At 36.0% G+C, this 16,597-nt stretch overlaps 1 protein-coding gene across 12 annotated transcripts in view; it reads right to left on the bottom strand.

The window, feature by feature from the left end:
• The window catches only part of NRXN1 (neurexin 1), a 1,175,924-nt gene that overhangs the window by 1,053,580 nt on the left and 105,747 nt on the right, over nt 1–16,597 (bottom strand). For 7 of the 12 annotated variants that reach the window (XM_075863167.1, XM_075863168.1, XM_075863178.1 and 4 more), the window contains exons 3-5: nt 15,569–15,586; nt 8,468–8,497; nt 7,704–7,715 (exon numbers count right to left, since the gene is read on the bottom strand). The exons of 1 other annotated variant lie outside the window; for it this stretch is intronic. In XM_075863167.1, the coding sequence (XP_075719282.1) occupies nt 7,704–7,715; nt 8,468–8,497; nt 15,569–15,586 (60 nt within the window). The remainder of the gene's footprint in view (nt 1–7,703; nt 7,716–8,467; nt 8,498–15,568; nt 15,587–16,597) is intronic. 4 more of the 12 variants (XM_075863169.1, XM_075863170.1, XM_075863173.1 and 1 more) reach the window with 4 other exon arrangements.

Below are 16,597 nucleotides of genomic sequence, written 5' to 3'. Positions count from 1 at the left end.
CAAAACGCGTCTGTGTAACGCAGAGTTTCTAAAATTGTTGTGTTTGCGTTCAGAGAGAGGTGTGCACTTTTTCCTGGAGGGGGGACTTTATTTTTTTACTTTTTTTAAAAAAAAAACATTTTTTAAAATTTATATTTAATATTTCTACATGTTACTGAATTTTATTTTATTTTTACTATATAGGTACTGATTAGCATGGAACACCTTATTTACTGTATGCGTTCCCTGTTGTCCCCATATACCGATCACTGATAATGGTGATCTAATGGTAACAGCCTATTAGCTCGCGTCTTCTCTGCATCCCTTCGAGCCCCTCTGCACAGGGAATCCATGTGAGGTCATTACTGACATCTAGGGTATCCCTAGCAACTATCCAGATGCAGAAGCAGTGGCTTCTGCAATTAGGAACACAGTGCTCAATATGAGCGCTGTGTTTATGGTTTTCTGTGACAGGGAACTTATCATTTCAGTTCCATGTCACAGTTCAGTATTGGGATGTCAGTGTGACCGCCTGATCCTGCTCTTAGCAGTGCGTGAAGTGGCGCTCAGTGCCATCAAAGACAGCATGTCAATTAACGGGCTTCATGTTCAAGGACCAGTACTATTGCTCAGAATTTTTTAGCGGTGTTAAAAAACAAATTGAGAAAATAGTTTTAGATAACTAACTTTACAGTAAAATAAAGTTTATGTTCAGGAAACCCCCCAAAACCCAAGCCCGGGGTGCACGCATGGTTTAACCCGTTACCATAGTCAGAATCCTTGAACTTTATTTACTGCAGTGGTTATGGCTGCCGCGTGGGACATCAGAAATACTATAACAAAGTTCTTATGTCTTATTTGGGATAGACTAAAACATTACTTAACTGTGCAGAATATTTATATGTGTTAAGTAAGTAGTACAGTATATGTATATTGTTCCCACGCCGTCAATTCACTATCAAGAAAAAAAGGCTGAGTGTTTCCGGCTAAAACAAAGACAATGCAATATTGACAGATCAGTGTGTCAACAACAAATGAGTTATTACTGTGATCTATAAATCTCTCTATCTATCTATCTATCTATCTATCTATCTATCTATCTATCTATCTATCTATCTATCTATCTATCTATCTATCTATCTATCTATCTATCTCTCTATATATCAGTCCATCTATCTATCTATCTATCTATCTATCTATCTATCTATCTATCTATCTATCTATCTATCTATCTATCTATCTATCTATCTATCTATCTATCTATTATCTATCTATCTATCTATCTATCTATCTATCTATCTATCTATCTATCTATCTATCTATCTATCTATCTATCTATCTATCTATCTATCATCTATCTATCTATCTATCTATCTATCTATCTATCTATCTATCTATCTATCTATCTATCTATCTATCTATCTATCTATCTTCTATCTATCTTGAGATGTTTACAGTAATGTAGTTGTGAGGGGCTTTTTTTATGTTGTGTTACATATAAGATGATATTTAATTTATATACAATTTTATTATGCAATTCGCTACTGTTCTCGTCTTGCTTGTGACATCTGCATCGGCGGCTTCATTAGGAGCTTCCCTCACAGTGCCCTTAGTTTTTTCTGGACAAAATAGCGCAGCACGTACCGCTACTTTGTCCAGCAAAAATGACAGAAATCATAACGGAAACCCAACGGAACCCTTCAATGTTTTCCATTAGGCACTGTTGGTTTCTATCATGAGACGGAACCAACACTTTTGTTATTTCCATTGTACGGCTCCTATGATGAAGCAGAACAACAAAAATAGTGATGCAAGTGTGAATACAGCCTTTTTTCATCTGTGACTTCTATTTTATTTTTTACTTTTACAACTTTATTTTATATTTTCATTCATTTTATCAGTTTTGTTTTACATTTTGTTTATTAAAGAGAATTTGTCATCATACTATGCTCTCCTCTTTAAGGCCAGCATATATTAGGGACAGGTCCATTCTCCTATGAGCTCAAACAGCACCCAAAAAATATTCTGCCGTTTGGCTAAAAGCAACACAGGGAGATATACGGCAGCCATCAATCACTGGCGAGGGGGGTAGGAAGAATTGTGGGGAATGCCTGCCACATGAATACAGTGGACTTATAACTACAATCTAATGCTGCTATTATTATTATTATTATTATTATTATTATGATTATTATTATTAATAACATCTATCTATCTATCTATCTATCTATCTATCTATCTATCTATCTATCTATCTATCTATCTATCTATCTATCTATCTATCTATCTATCTATCCTCTCTTTTTTTATTAACTACCTCATATCTATTTTAATTATAAAACTAAATATAAAAATGAATTTAAACTATAGAGTAAAGCTAATTATCCTTTAGGGTATGTTCGCACGCATTGTATTGCAGATGTTTTTTCAGGGCGTAAACGCCTCAAAAAACGCCTGAAAAAACGGAAGATGAATGTCTCCAAACATCTGCCCATTGATTTTAATGGGAAAAACAGCGTTTCGTTCAGACAGGGCGTTTTTTTTACGCGGCCGTTAATAAAATGGCACCTAAAACAATGCCCCATAAAAAGAAGTACATGTCACTTTTTGAGCCATTTTTGGAGCCATTTTTCATAGTGTCAATAGAAAAACAGCTCCAAAAACAGCTCCAAAAAACGCATCAAAAAACGGTTGAAAATCAGAGGCTGTTTTCTCTTGAAAACAGCTGTTTTTTACTCTAGCGGTGTAACCATACCCTTACTATGTATAATTTTAAACAGCTTAGAAAAAGCAAATGTTCAATCTGCCCAAATATACTCTTTACTCAAATAAATCTCTTTTAAACATGTAGCAAAAACTTTATACATCAGTTATAATAAAAATATACATATTTTAGAAGTAGTCATACCGAATCATAGCAAAATAATCATTTACACTTGAGAAAATCAAGTCATTTATGACCAGGATTGTTTGATGAATCATATCTGATATTATATCAGAAACTTTCCTTCTTTGATACAATTCTATTAGAGGAGAAAATCATTTCAAAAGTAACATCCCCAAATATATTGTCCTATTTATTCTTTCTATTTCATGCTGATTCTGAAGCATAACGCTTTACTCTGGAATTGATCTGTTGACTGATAGTTTCGAAACATCTTCAATCCTTCTCAGCCTCAAACGACCTTAAGAGACATTTCTTCGGTGATGACGATCTCCAGTGAGACGAATAGATAGCCCTCAGCAATGTGACCCAAGCGCGTTTACTGCTCTTATTAAGGTTAGAAAAAACTGCTGATGTCAGCAATCTTCAAGCATCTAAGACATTCCCAAATTTTTGTAATCCACTTTTATTTTTCACATAATATTACTCTCGTAAACCATGTGAACTTTAATCAGTTTCAGTTATATTAAAAATAGAGGACGAAAGATGACAACAAAAGACATAAAATCTAAATGATGAATTAATTAACATAATTCATAACCACATTTTATTAATAATAGCTCAAACGATCAGTAGTTCAATCTATACTATTTTATAAAAGTCACTTACTATGAATCATTGTATTGTGGTTTACATTGGGATTAAAGGGGTAGTCCATTTTGGATATTACCGTTTTATTAGAAAGTTCCCTGATCAATAAGCTGATCACAGGGTGTCTAACTATTGGGTCCCCTCAGAAACAGCCTGTAAGCTGTGGGGGAACCAGACAACAAGTGTTCAATTTTCCTGCATTGCCACTGCAGGTAAAATGTTCCCAATAAAATCAATGGTCCGTCAGCGTAATACATGGACATGGCAGGTCCTCCAGATCCTTTACTCTAGCTAATAGATAAGCGTCCTGAATGGTGGCTCCTCATATTTTAACTGCATATGTCTTAATATGGTATTTGAAAATGGGGTTCCTAAGCCAAGCAATCTCTTTAAAGAGCCTCTCTTCTAGGAATTGCTTTTTTAGCCTGCCCATTCTGTACCACGTATACCAAGTGTAGAGACTTCAGTATAAGGGTATGTTCACACGCTGAGAGGAATTTACGTGTGAAAAGACAAACTGTTTACAGCTGCCTCGTTTCACACGTAAATGCTCCTCCTCGTAATTTACGAGGCGTCTGTGACGCTCGTAAATCTTGAGCTGTGCTTCATTGAGTTCAATGAAGAACAGCTCAAATTACGTGGCAAAGAAGTGCCCTGCACTTCTTTGCCGAGGCAGTCAATTTACGCGTCGTCGTTTGACAGCTGTCAAACGACGACGCGTAAATTACAGGTCGTCTGCACAATACGTCGGCAAACCCATTCAAATGAATGGGCAGATGTTTGCCGACGTATTGTAGCACTATACTATATTTCACTACCTGAAAATAGGTCGTGTGAACCCAGCCTTACAATAACGGTGGTGCAGTTTCTTAATCAAAGCAGGGATTTTCCCAAGGTATTGGACACAGGGGTTTAAAAAAATGACATCAATTTCTGCAAAATTGTTCCCCTAGGAGGTCATAGAATTTGTCCAATATAAGTATTGGATAAAAAAAAAACTAACTTCAGAACTAACCCCTTCATTCTGTTTCAGTTATGTGAATAGATGCACACAATTTTATTCTATGTCTTAGTGTTAGACTCTGTACATACAGCAGGTTTTCGACGCGTTTTTGTCACGTTTTGCGTGCTAAAAAACGCGTAAAAAATGCTTGGTTTAAAGAGGCTCGGTCACCAGATTATAAGTGCCCTATCTTGTACATGACGTGATCGGCGCTGTAATGTAGATAACAGCAGTGTTTTTTATTTAGAAAAACGATCATTTTTGACGAAGTTATGACTTATATTAGCTTTATGCTAATGAGTTTCTTAATGGACAACTGGGCGTCTTTTATTTACAGCAAGGCAAATGTAATCTCGCGAGATTACGATGTAACCTGTCATTTAAAAGATAATATAGGTCATAACTCCGTCTAAAATGATCGTTTTCCTAAATAAAAACCACTGTTGTTATCTACATTACAGCGCCGATCACATTATGTACAAGATAGGCCACTTATAATGTGGTGACAGAGCCTCTTTAAGCTTCCCATTGACATCAAAGGGAAAGCGCACAATTAGTTTATACGACGCATTTATATTTATTCACGAGCGTGCGTTTAAAAAATGTGGCGCGTAAAGAAGCATCATGCCAATTTTTGGGCGCATAATACGTGCTAAAAATGTGCCGCAAATGCGCCTAATTCCTATAGTCAATTGGAGTCCTAATTACACAGCAAAAAAAATGCGCCGAAAACATGCACAAAACACGTCAAAAACGCAATGAACACGCGTCAAAAACACCTGTAGTTTTACACGTTTACACATCTGGGTTTTTTAGTGCTGTGTGAACAAGGGCTTATTGTACTTGTTTGTATAATATGATTTGGAATATAACGGCTCAAATGTGCATGTTCAGCAAATCTTTAAAAATAATTATAAAATGTTTTGTAAATTATCCAATAATGGTAGGAAGTTATTGCAGAACTATATTTGTACAGTTAGAGGTACAAAAGTCATTTTTGCTAGGAAAGAAAGTCACTGTAACTACAGAGCATAATATAATGCAATGAAGCTACAGAAAAAGATGTTAACCCTTCCCCTGCTTAATCAGTAAAGCATTTAATTAACCTCTTTTTGCGGGACGAGTTATAATCTTTAATGCCACCATTCATTTTACCATATAATGTACTGAAAAATAAAAACAAAATTATTTGTGGCGTGGAATAAAAAAAACAGTGATTCCGCCATTGTTTTATTTGTTTTGTTTTTTAAGGCATTCACCGTACGGTAAAAACATCATGTTCAATCTATTCTGATGGTGGGAACGATTACGAAGATACCAAATCTATATAGTTTTTTATGATTTAATAGTTTTACAGAAAAATATATATATATGCAAAAATAAATTTGTGTCGTCATATTCTGATACACATATCTTTTTTAGTTTTCTGTTGATAAAGCGGTGTGCAGGGTTTGTTTTTTGCGGGGTGAACTTTCGTTTTTATTGGTAACATTTTGGAGTACATACGACTTTTTAGTCACTTTATTTACATTTTTTGGGATGAGCTAAGTGGACCAAAAAATAGACATTTTTTAATACTACTTTTTTTACTATTAATATTTTCTTTCGTACATTACTAAAAACGTAATTTTACTTTTTTTTTGTACCTATTTTCGTTAGCAGTGGTTAGATCGCTGGTACAATACATTGCAATACTTATGTATTGCAGTGTATTGTAATTTTTACCAGCTGGCAGGGCTTATTTGGAGAACTAAGATGGCAGACCGTGGGGCTTTCATTAGGCCCCCAGGCTGCCATGACAAACATTGGTACCCCGCGCATGGCAAAGAGATCGACAATGGGTGCTCTCCCTCTTTTTGATAGCTTAGATGCCTCGGTCGCTGTTAACCACATCATCTGAGTGGTTAAAACAGCCAGGATTGCAGTTATCTCCGATCCCGGACATTGGTGCAAGGTGTCAGCTGTAATTTAAAGCTGACACTCACAGTGTATGGGGTGGACTCATCCTGTGAGCCCACTCCATACTACCCTCCTACTTACTTTGACATACAGTTCAGTCAAATGTCAGTAAGGTGTTAAAAATTAATGAATCGTTTTCAGCCGGTTGACCAGATTCGAAGACTCATTATTCCATAGGACACGAGGATAACTAATGTACCAATTATTCTCTTAAATATGCAAATTGGCAAAACTAAACAGAGTGAAAATATTTTGCTTACCTCTATATTTATGCTTTAAAAAAGAAATATTTCAGTTGCAATATTTGAGAAGAAATTTTTTTTTTTTAACAATGATGTATTTTTGTAGTGCACCACATTAATCATATTTCATATTAACAGTGATGTTCTATATACCAGAACTTTGCTTTGCACAAGAATAGTATATACTATAGTAGTTCTTCTATGGGGCTCCGTGGTACATTATTTTACTGGAAAAGAACTGACTGTTTTGGTGGTTGACTAGTAGTGCCACTTTTAGGGCACGTTCAGACGTGGCTGAATTTTTCCGCTGCGAATGTTGCTGCAGATTTGAGGCAATTACACAACGAATCTGTAGCAACATTTGCATATTTGACAGGTAATTCGGACGTTGCGGATATCACAGCGGACTTGCCACAGATTTCAGTTTTTGCATTGCAAAGGCTGAAATCCGCAGCGACATTCCGCTTCATCTCCGCAACAGACAGTGCATGCTGTGGAGAGAAAATTCCGCACCCCAGCCTATGGTCCGCAGCGGAGTTTTCCGCAACGTCTGAACTAACTTGCCTAAAAATGTATTGAAACAACTGTAAAAAACGGCTAGGATACGTCCTAAGTAGGTACTTTTTAATACCTGCCTGGGAAAACAGCAGCACATTCACATACCTGCATAGGGTGTATCCAGTGGAGACCTACTCATCTTACAGTTGCCTTTCTCTGAATTATAGGACTCCCAACAGAAATCTAACACGTGGAAATTTTGGATTTATTTCCACAGGGTGAAATGGTACATTATTTTAAATACTGAATCTTTTTAAAAATCTGGAAATAATTTAACATTTTTTTATTAACATCCCATTTTTCTATCGACAAAGATAATGTATTATGCACCTACCTATTATATACACATGATTTACATTGAGACACATATTGACAAACACATTACACATCTACTGTACAGTATAATGAGTAATTAAAAAGGTAGTACCTTTACTTTTACCTAGAGATTTGGATGGAATGGTTCCATGAAGAAAGCATTTCCAGACAACGAAGACAGAGGAAAAGAAAATAAAAAAACATTCATGAATATATGTATATGCAATCATTTGTTAAGTAAAGCTGATACTGATGAGGATGTGGAAAATGACGATGACAAGGATGGAAATACATGGCCAAGAGACTGGTTCGAGTTCGACCAACCTTGGACATGCTTAAAACAATCATGCTTTTTAAAAAAATAATAATAATTGAATGTTGCAAGCAGATGGCACACTGGTTACGTCACGATTAACCTGGCAAGATGTTGGCATTCCAGAGACAGCTACGATGTGCTTTCAGAGTGAACCAATCAGCCATGCATCAATGAAAATTAATGGAGCCTTCGCTGGGTACAATATGATAAACTGAGAATTTTCTCAATCTGAAAAGCGAACACTTTTTGTTTTTTTTTGTCTTGTTGACAATTTTCGTCCTGTCCCTTCAGCAGTTTATCCCAATCTGAGCAATACACAATTTTTTTCAATCAGCTGCTTGATCTGTTCCGATTAGGTTCAGTTATTATATTGCAGAAAAGGAAAAGGATATCAATAGCGAACATAAAATAAATAAGGATGTGGCTAAAATAATGTGTCAAGATTTGCAGTCATACACAGCTTAAAAGCAATTGGGCTGTCATTGCAGTGAAGGACTGAAGCAGCTACAGAACAGTAGGAAACAATGAAAAGCAGAGTGGAAAAGGAACAGAGCCCGTACCTTGGTCGCCCATCATCAGGTGTGCCAGACCTTAAAGGGAAACAAGAGCATAGTCAGCAAAGCACAAGGGAGAATGGGAAGATGTTGCCACAGTTACAAAAAATGGTTTGTGACAAACAACTGGTCTTCCTGTACAGTATCTGCATTTTAAAAGGGGGGAAAAAAATGCATACTGGTTTCAAACCCGATGGACAGACTCTGGGATAAAGAATAACTCAATTGCAAACTACAAACTCTACTCGACCCTGTGTTTTATTTGTTAATATGTGAAAAAAAAAATGAAAAAGAAATAAAAAAGAAGCAAAAACGCATCTGGAGTTTAACAAAGAGAATCATGCCATGTGTCTGTTGTTGCTTTTTTTCTTTTCCCTTTATTTTTGATCATTTTATATTCAGTATTTATTATCTTTTCATTCAGAAGTTTGGCTCATCAAAAGAAGAATCTGACAAATGGGCTGGGTCTGGTCTTTTTCCCCTCATTAAAAATGAGTATTTTGGATCATTAAACAAAAAATAAATTTTTAAGACTGAAATGGTAATATGGGAGGAATCTATATGTGAGACTACATGTGAGCAGAGGGCCTGTATAGATGGAAAGTAATATGTGCAATGATACAAAAATCAAATATTCTTTTTTTTATTAATCTCTTCGGAGACGAATGCCCCTTAGAAAGTCAAATTGGTGAAATGTACACAATACACATTATTTGTCACATCAGTTTTCATACAATATTCTGTGCAGGCTTCATAGATTGGGCTAGAGAGGAAAAAGCCACATTGGAAGAAAATTGTAAGCAAAATGGTAGCCTTTAGTGCATAGAGCTGCATTATACTATAGCACTTCATGATTTTTGGCCACCGGCGTCCAGTTATGGTAGAAGATAAAAATACATGTTTATATATTTATTTAGCAAGCAAGAAAATAAAATCTGTAATAAACAGTAAATAACCTGGATTCATAAAATGATATTGGAAGATAACGTTTTATGCCTTATGCGACTGGCAGAGTCTGTATGGTGGCACACTGTGTCCACATGGCTCCATACTACTGAGCCGTAGGTATTGCGTTTGCCACCATATGGTACTTAAGTATGGCAATATACTACAGTGATATTCTCCTCTAGAAGCAATGCATTTAGGGGAGCTTACCTCTGCAATATGGGATCTAATGGAGCATGCCACAATTGTTTTCGGTATGAATCCAACAGAAAGAGCCTCTGCATGCCTCCATATGAAATCAGGCATATGGCGGTAAAGTATGGCCCCATAGACTTATATTGGTACCAAATTATGGCTCCAAGCAACTCAAAGGTTGAACATTGCTGCAATATGCTGTGTGCATAAACCATAAAGAAAAAAAAATATTTTTGCCGGTTGGTATATTATTCTCATTGCATATTTTAAATCTATTATTATGAGTAAATGAACATATCATATAACATATTGTTTGATACTTTATATTGTCAAAACTATTGTTTATCGGTAATTTATATTAGTTTACATGTATGTTTACATTTATTTTATTTCGAAACATAATAAAGAATATCTCGCAAGTGTATTTGATGAAATGTTTATTGAATGTCAGGTTCAGCTGGATTCACTTTCTATACTAGAAAACTATTTAACTGTCACATAAAAAAAAATTGCTGCAGCCGATGTATAGACTGAACCTCAAACATATTCAAAAATATCAGTTAGAACATCGAGATGGATAGAATGTACCCAATATTAAGGATCTTCCAACAATATGTATAGTAATTTATTGCTATAATTTTAATTCATTTCTTTAAAAAAAATTGCTATTAGGGATTATTTTAGTGCATCTGGTAGGAGTGTTTTACAGAGCAACGTTTTTTTAAATTTATAGATCTTCAAAAAGTAATTTAGAGAATCATTGTAGATCCTGAAAATGGAGTTGATATGTATTTATTTATGGAAATAGTAAAAACTAGTGATAATTGTTATTACATATTAGTTAGCATATTAGTTGCTCATGTGAATGTCTTGCATTTTATTTAATATGTGCAAATTTAAAAGAAAATAAATTATTGGTATAGATTTTTTATATTTATATTTTGTATAGGAATAGTTCAGATTATTTGGACTAGGCCTTCACCTTTTATATGCAGCTAGAGAAGTAATATACCCATCAAAATGTTTGGGAGGCTCCGATGGTAATAGTGTTGGTGTTTATTTTCCAAAAGGGACCTCATGGCAAGAAAATTGCTCAGGATAAAGTAGATGGCTGGCGGAGCTCAAGAGAAACACATCCTCTCAGTCTTAAGAGTAGCCACGTCCCCCGTCTTATTATATTTATTTTATAGTGTAATATTATTTGCTTGGTTTACTCTAACATAACGTTAATGGCAAAATGTAAAAAAATAAATAGTTGGATTTTTTTGGAAAAAATGACTATTGACATTAAATAAAATCTCCCTCTATCAGGGATAAAAGAAAATAGCTTGCAAATAAACATATAAACAAGTGTGATCAGTGATAAGCTGTGAATGGCTTAATGGGGTATGTAACACATCCAGAAACCACAATTGAAATAAAAATAAAAAGCAGGTAAACTAAGGTAAGATAGAAAACAAGCAAAAATTTTAAATGTCAGAAAATTGGGATTGAGTTGTAATATATTTGGTTGCAAACAATAAAATGCTTGGTTCTAAATAAAAAGGAAAATGAAGGCTTGCAGACTAAGAATGAGCCAAAAATGGTTCACATTTTGAAAAATAAAAAAGGTGAAAAACCAAAGTAAAGCAAGGAGGCTCATAAGGGATACACATTATTGAGTTTTGTGATAGCATAGTATTAAAATGCTGATGGTACCGATTTTTTTTTACCCAGGCTGAAGTAGAATTTTGGTCCTTCAAAAATGTCTTCCTGTCCAATTAAATCCAGATATAATCTTGCTTATTTTTTTTGTTTATTTGTTTTTGTAGCTTCAATTCAATAAATTTTTAACAGTAGACTTGCACATGCAGCTTAAAGGGTAACTAAACATTCGACAAACTTCTGACATGTCGTAGTGACATGTCAGAAGTTTCCATTGGTGGGGGTTCGAGCACTGAGACCCCCACCAATCGCTAAAACGAAGCGGAAGAAGCGCTCGTGTGAGCGCTCAGACGCTTCGTTTCTGTTCGGCTTTTTCCGGGAATCCATGTATCAGAGTACGGGCTCAATAGAAAGTCTTTGTGCCCGTATTTCGATACATTGGCTTTCTGGAAAAAGCTGAACAGAAACGAAGCGGCTGAGCGCTCACACGAGTGCTTCTACTGCTTCGTTTTAGCGATTTTTTGGGCGACATACTTTGTCAAATGTTTAGTTACCCTTTTAAGGCTAGTTTCAGAAAGCTGCTTCATGGCATCCATATTACAAACGTGTTACCCAGACCCACCATAGTTCTACTGAACCAAACTTATATCATAACAGTAATCTATGGAGGTATAATTTAGTTTCACTAGGACAGAGGTGGGTCCAGGTCTTGTGGCTGGAATATTAAAGAGGCTCTGTCACCACATTATAAATGGCCTATATTGTACATGATGTGATCGGCGCTGTAATGTAAATTACAGCAGTGTTTTTTATTTAGAAAAACGATCATTTTTTACGGAGTTATGACCTATATTAGCTTTATGCTAATGTGTTTCTCAATGGACAACTGGGCGTGTTTTACTTTTTGGCCAAGTGGGCGTTGTACAGAGGAGTGTATGACGCTGACCAATCAGTGACCAATCAGCGTCATACACTTCTCCCCATTCATTTACACAGCACATTGCGATATAGCTATATCACTATGTGAAGCCACATAAACACACTATAACATTACTGCAGTGTCCTGACAGTGAATATACATTACCTCCAGCCGGGACGGGATGTATATTCAGAATCCTGACCACTTCTCTGCACTTCTCTGTGATTTACAGCACAGCACAGCGAGATCTCGCTGTAAATGACAGTTTACAGCGTAATCTCGCGAGACTACGCCTGCTATGCTGTAAATCACAGAGAAGTGCAGAGAAGTGGTCAGGATTCTGAATAGACATCACGTCCTGGCTGTGGGTAATGTATATTCATTGTCAGGACACTGCAGTAATGTTAGTGTGTGTGTATGTGGCTGCACATAGCGATATAGCTATATCGCTATCTGAGAGTAAATGAATGGAGAGAAGTGTATGACGTTGATTGGCCACTGATTGGTCAGCGTCATACACTCCTCTATACAACGCCCACTTGGCCATATAGTAAAACACGCCCAGTTGTCCATTGAGAAACTCATTAGCATAAAGCTAAAATAGGTCATAACTCCATAAAAAATGATTGTTTTTCTAAATAAAAAAACACTGCTGTAATCTACATTACAGCGCCGATCACATCATGTACAAGATAGGCCACTTATAATGTGGTGACAGAGCCTCTTTAACGTTAAAATGCTGCCGAATAATAACCGTGTGAAACTGGCCTAAGGCTTTGGAGGAAAAATATACTCATACTTCTTAATTTTAAAATTTCGATTTGGCTAAAAACATAAAAACTTGGATCAAAACTGCAATGTGTGAACAAGGCCTAATAATTTAGTTGCAAACGACTAATAAAAATAATGCAGTAAAAAACAATAACAAAAAGCTCATTGTGCTTGGAACCTTGAACGTCAGCTTAAAAAAATGTGTTTATTTCCAATAAATACATTAGTTTATGTTATAACATTAACACAATTTCTCTATTTGATGTCATTGCAACTGTCGATGGAAATCGATGCCTAATTTGAATATTAATTCATTTTGTACATAATTATTTCTTATACTATATGAGGGTGATACTTTTCTGTGGGCAATATTAAAAGAACAGTCCATGGAAAACTGATACTGTGTTATGTTTAGTGTAGGACGTTAGGGGATGTTTTTTAAATCTCTGTATTATATGCTACCCCTCAGACCCTGCACTGGGCATCGCACAGTATATTCGTTTTGCCCTATGCACTTATAGAGCAAACTTAAAGTAGTATCCACTAGTAATAAAACAGGACCGGAATCTTTAAATAGCTTACACACTCACCTTTTAAAATGCCCCCTCTTAAATGTCCCCGATCCGCACCAGCTTTTGTTTAATTTGATGCCCAATGACATCCAATGTCTCCATCCAGTGATCCAATTTTTGGCTACAATTGACATCACTGCTGCGGTCAGAGATTGGCTGCGGGGGTCACTCAATGGAGACAAGGGACATCATTGTGGAGCAGAAGTAAACAAAAACCAGGGACCAGGAACATGCGGTGCAGACATTTTTAAAGGCCAGTATAGAACCTTTTATTATTTTAAGCTCTTTGGAAACATCTATCCATTTTTATTCAAGTCTGGATAACCCCTTTGAGGCTTCATTCACATCTGCGTTGTGGCATCCGTTTTAGCGGATATGTTGAAATTTAAAAAAAAAAAAAAGAACAGTCTGACGGATGGCAGACTGAATGCAACAAAACGTAAAATATGGGTTTTTTTTACAGTTCAGTTTACCAGATCGGTCAAATAAACTGACTCTTTTCTTTCCATTTGTGTCAGTTTGTCATCAGGTATACTACGTTTTTAACGGATCCATTTTTATTGTTGCATCTTTCTTGCTTTCATTTTTAGGCTGGGTTCACACCTGCGTTGGTGTGTTCAGTTGTTCTGCTCCGTCAGAGGAGCTAAACAAGGGAATAACGGAACCAACAGTGACTTTAATGGGTTCTGTCGGCTTTCCATCAGGGTGTCTGTGATTTTACTGGACACAATAGCGCAGCATGCTGTGCTATTGTCTCTGGTAAACTCAGGCAAACCGTGCCGGATCTGCGACGGAGGCCCCTAACGGAGCCTCCGACGCAGATGTGAACATAGCCTTAGTTTGCGCATGTGCAGAGAAAAAACAGATCCGTTAAACGTAATGGATAACTGATACAAACGGATGGCATATCAGTTTGTATCCATTCTCCAATGACTTCAATGTTAAAAAAAAACGAAAAGGTCCTTTCCGTCAGGTTTCCGTAATTTTTGACGGACGCAATAGCATAGCAGACTACGCGATTGCTTCAATCAAAAAACGGAAACCTGACGGAATAGAGCCTAACTGAGCACGACTGATGCAAAAACAAAACCTATTGAAATCAATGTTTTTTTTTACTGAAACGTTTAGGGCATGTTCAGACTTGACAGAATTTTTCCAGTGAAAATGTTGCTGCAGATTCGTTGTGAATTTGCAGAAACTTTTTCATTGCAAAGGCTGAAATCCGCAGTGAAAATACGCTGCTTCTCCACAACATAATGTGCATGCTGTGGAGGGTAAATTCTGAATTTTGCACTGTTATTTTCCGCAACGTCTGACCTAAAAATGTATAGAAACCGGTGAAAAAAACGGCTGCTGCAGATTTCCACTGCGGACTATCCGACGCGGAATTCAACAGCAATTCCGCCACGTCTGAATGTGCCCTTACTTCCGTTCTTGTGGTCCTCTGACGTATCCGCTAGAACAAAGGCACAACGCAGATGTGAACGAAGCCTAAGCCCAGATTGACACATGTAGCTTGTAATACAATTTTTTGAGCCAACCACAGCAGCTTTTTTTTTTGCCTCCACTCCTGTGTTTGGCTCAAAAAACTGCACCCAAAAGGCATACAAAAATTAATTTGTGAATCCAGGCAAAATGAAAGTAGTTGATACAAGTGAAAACTTGCTCGGTTACTTTTTCCGATTAATATTTTTTTCCTAAAAGGAAGCCTTGCTTACATATATCACATTTTTTGTAAGCTAATGCGATTTTTAATGTTAACATATGTGACAGATGTATGGGGTTTCATTAATAGATTGCTGCAACATCAAATGTGCACACACTCAATATTACACTGCTTAAAAAAAAGTGCACCGGTCTGCAACATTGCTGAAAGATAGGAACGTTGACACAGCAATATGTGGTACATCTCGTCTAATAGTAATGATAAATCATAGCATTTTTTTTACATTTCTTATGAAATCAAAATACTTACCGGGACTCAGTTTATGATTAGACATAAAAAAATAAAAAGGGAAAAGGGAGGGGGAAGGGAGAGAAGATAAGGTAGAAAGCACCCACCTTCTACATGGTTGTCTTCTGAAAGCACATGACAGGGAAGGAGAGAAAAGGAGAGACATTCAGTAAGCGGCATGCAGACTATCACTTGCCATTGCATGTCTTCAGCATGCACGGCGTCAAACACAACATGCAAATGCTCAATTGCTACCATTCAAAGAGGGGAAGTAAAAGCAACAGGGAATAGATGTTCCTTTCAGTGTATGTAACATGTAGTGAATCATTTTACCATTTCTGCAATAGGTATAGTCACCATTTGGATGCCAGAGGTCATTGTGATTTATAAAGTCCTCCAGCACTCAAAGTGTGAATTTTATTACTATATAATCTGCACATTAACGGCTCATTTTGGATCTACATTCCTGGTAAAATACCCAATGAAACCTTCTGGTCTTGTCTCAATGCAATACAAATAAATCAATAAGCATAAATCCTGTTGTAGTCTTATAAATAAATGACTATGCTGACGTACTGGAAATGAATGCACTCAGAAGTCAACTAGCTTTCCTAAATATAGACTATGTATTCATATATATAATGGAACTCAAACATTACCATTATTATTGGGAAACTCCTCACAATAATGTCAAGTGAACAGTACGGGCAAGATTAGAATTTTGAGCAAAAATCCTTTTAACCTAAGAAAGATATTGAATATAATTGTGCTAACATTGTGTACAACTCAGCAACAATAAAAACAATAGAAAATGGCATTTCTGTAACCCAAAATAATAAATAAGAAAAGCACTTAATATTATCATTACAGTAACTAATAAGTCTATCTATCTATCTATCTATCTATCTATCTATCTATCTATCTATCTATCTATCTATCTATCTATCTATCTATCTATCTATCTATCTATCTATCTATCTATCTATCTCTCTCATATCTATCTATCTATCTATCTAATATCTATCTATCTATCTATCTATCTATCTATCTATCTATCTATCTATCTATCTATCTATCTATCTATCTATCTATCTATCTATCTATCTATCTATCTATCTATCTATCTATCTATCTAT

The sequence above is a fragment of the Rhinoderma darwinii genome, chromosome 4 (genome assembly GCF_050947455.1).
Source record: "Rhinoderma darwinii isolate aRhiDar2 chromosome 4, aRhiDar2.hap1, whole genome shotgun sequence".
NCBI lineage: Eukaryota > Metazoa > Chordata > Amphibia > Anura > Rhinodermatidae > Rhinoderma > Rhinoderma darwinii.
Note: the sequence above shows the minus strand (reverse complement) of the source record. Positions and strands in the feature narration are given on the sequence as shown.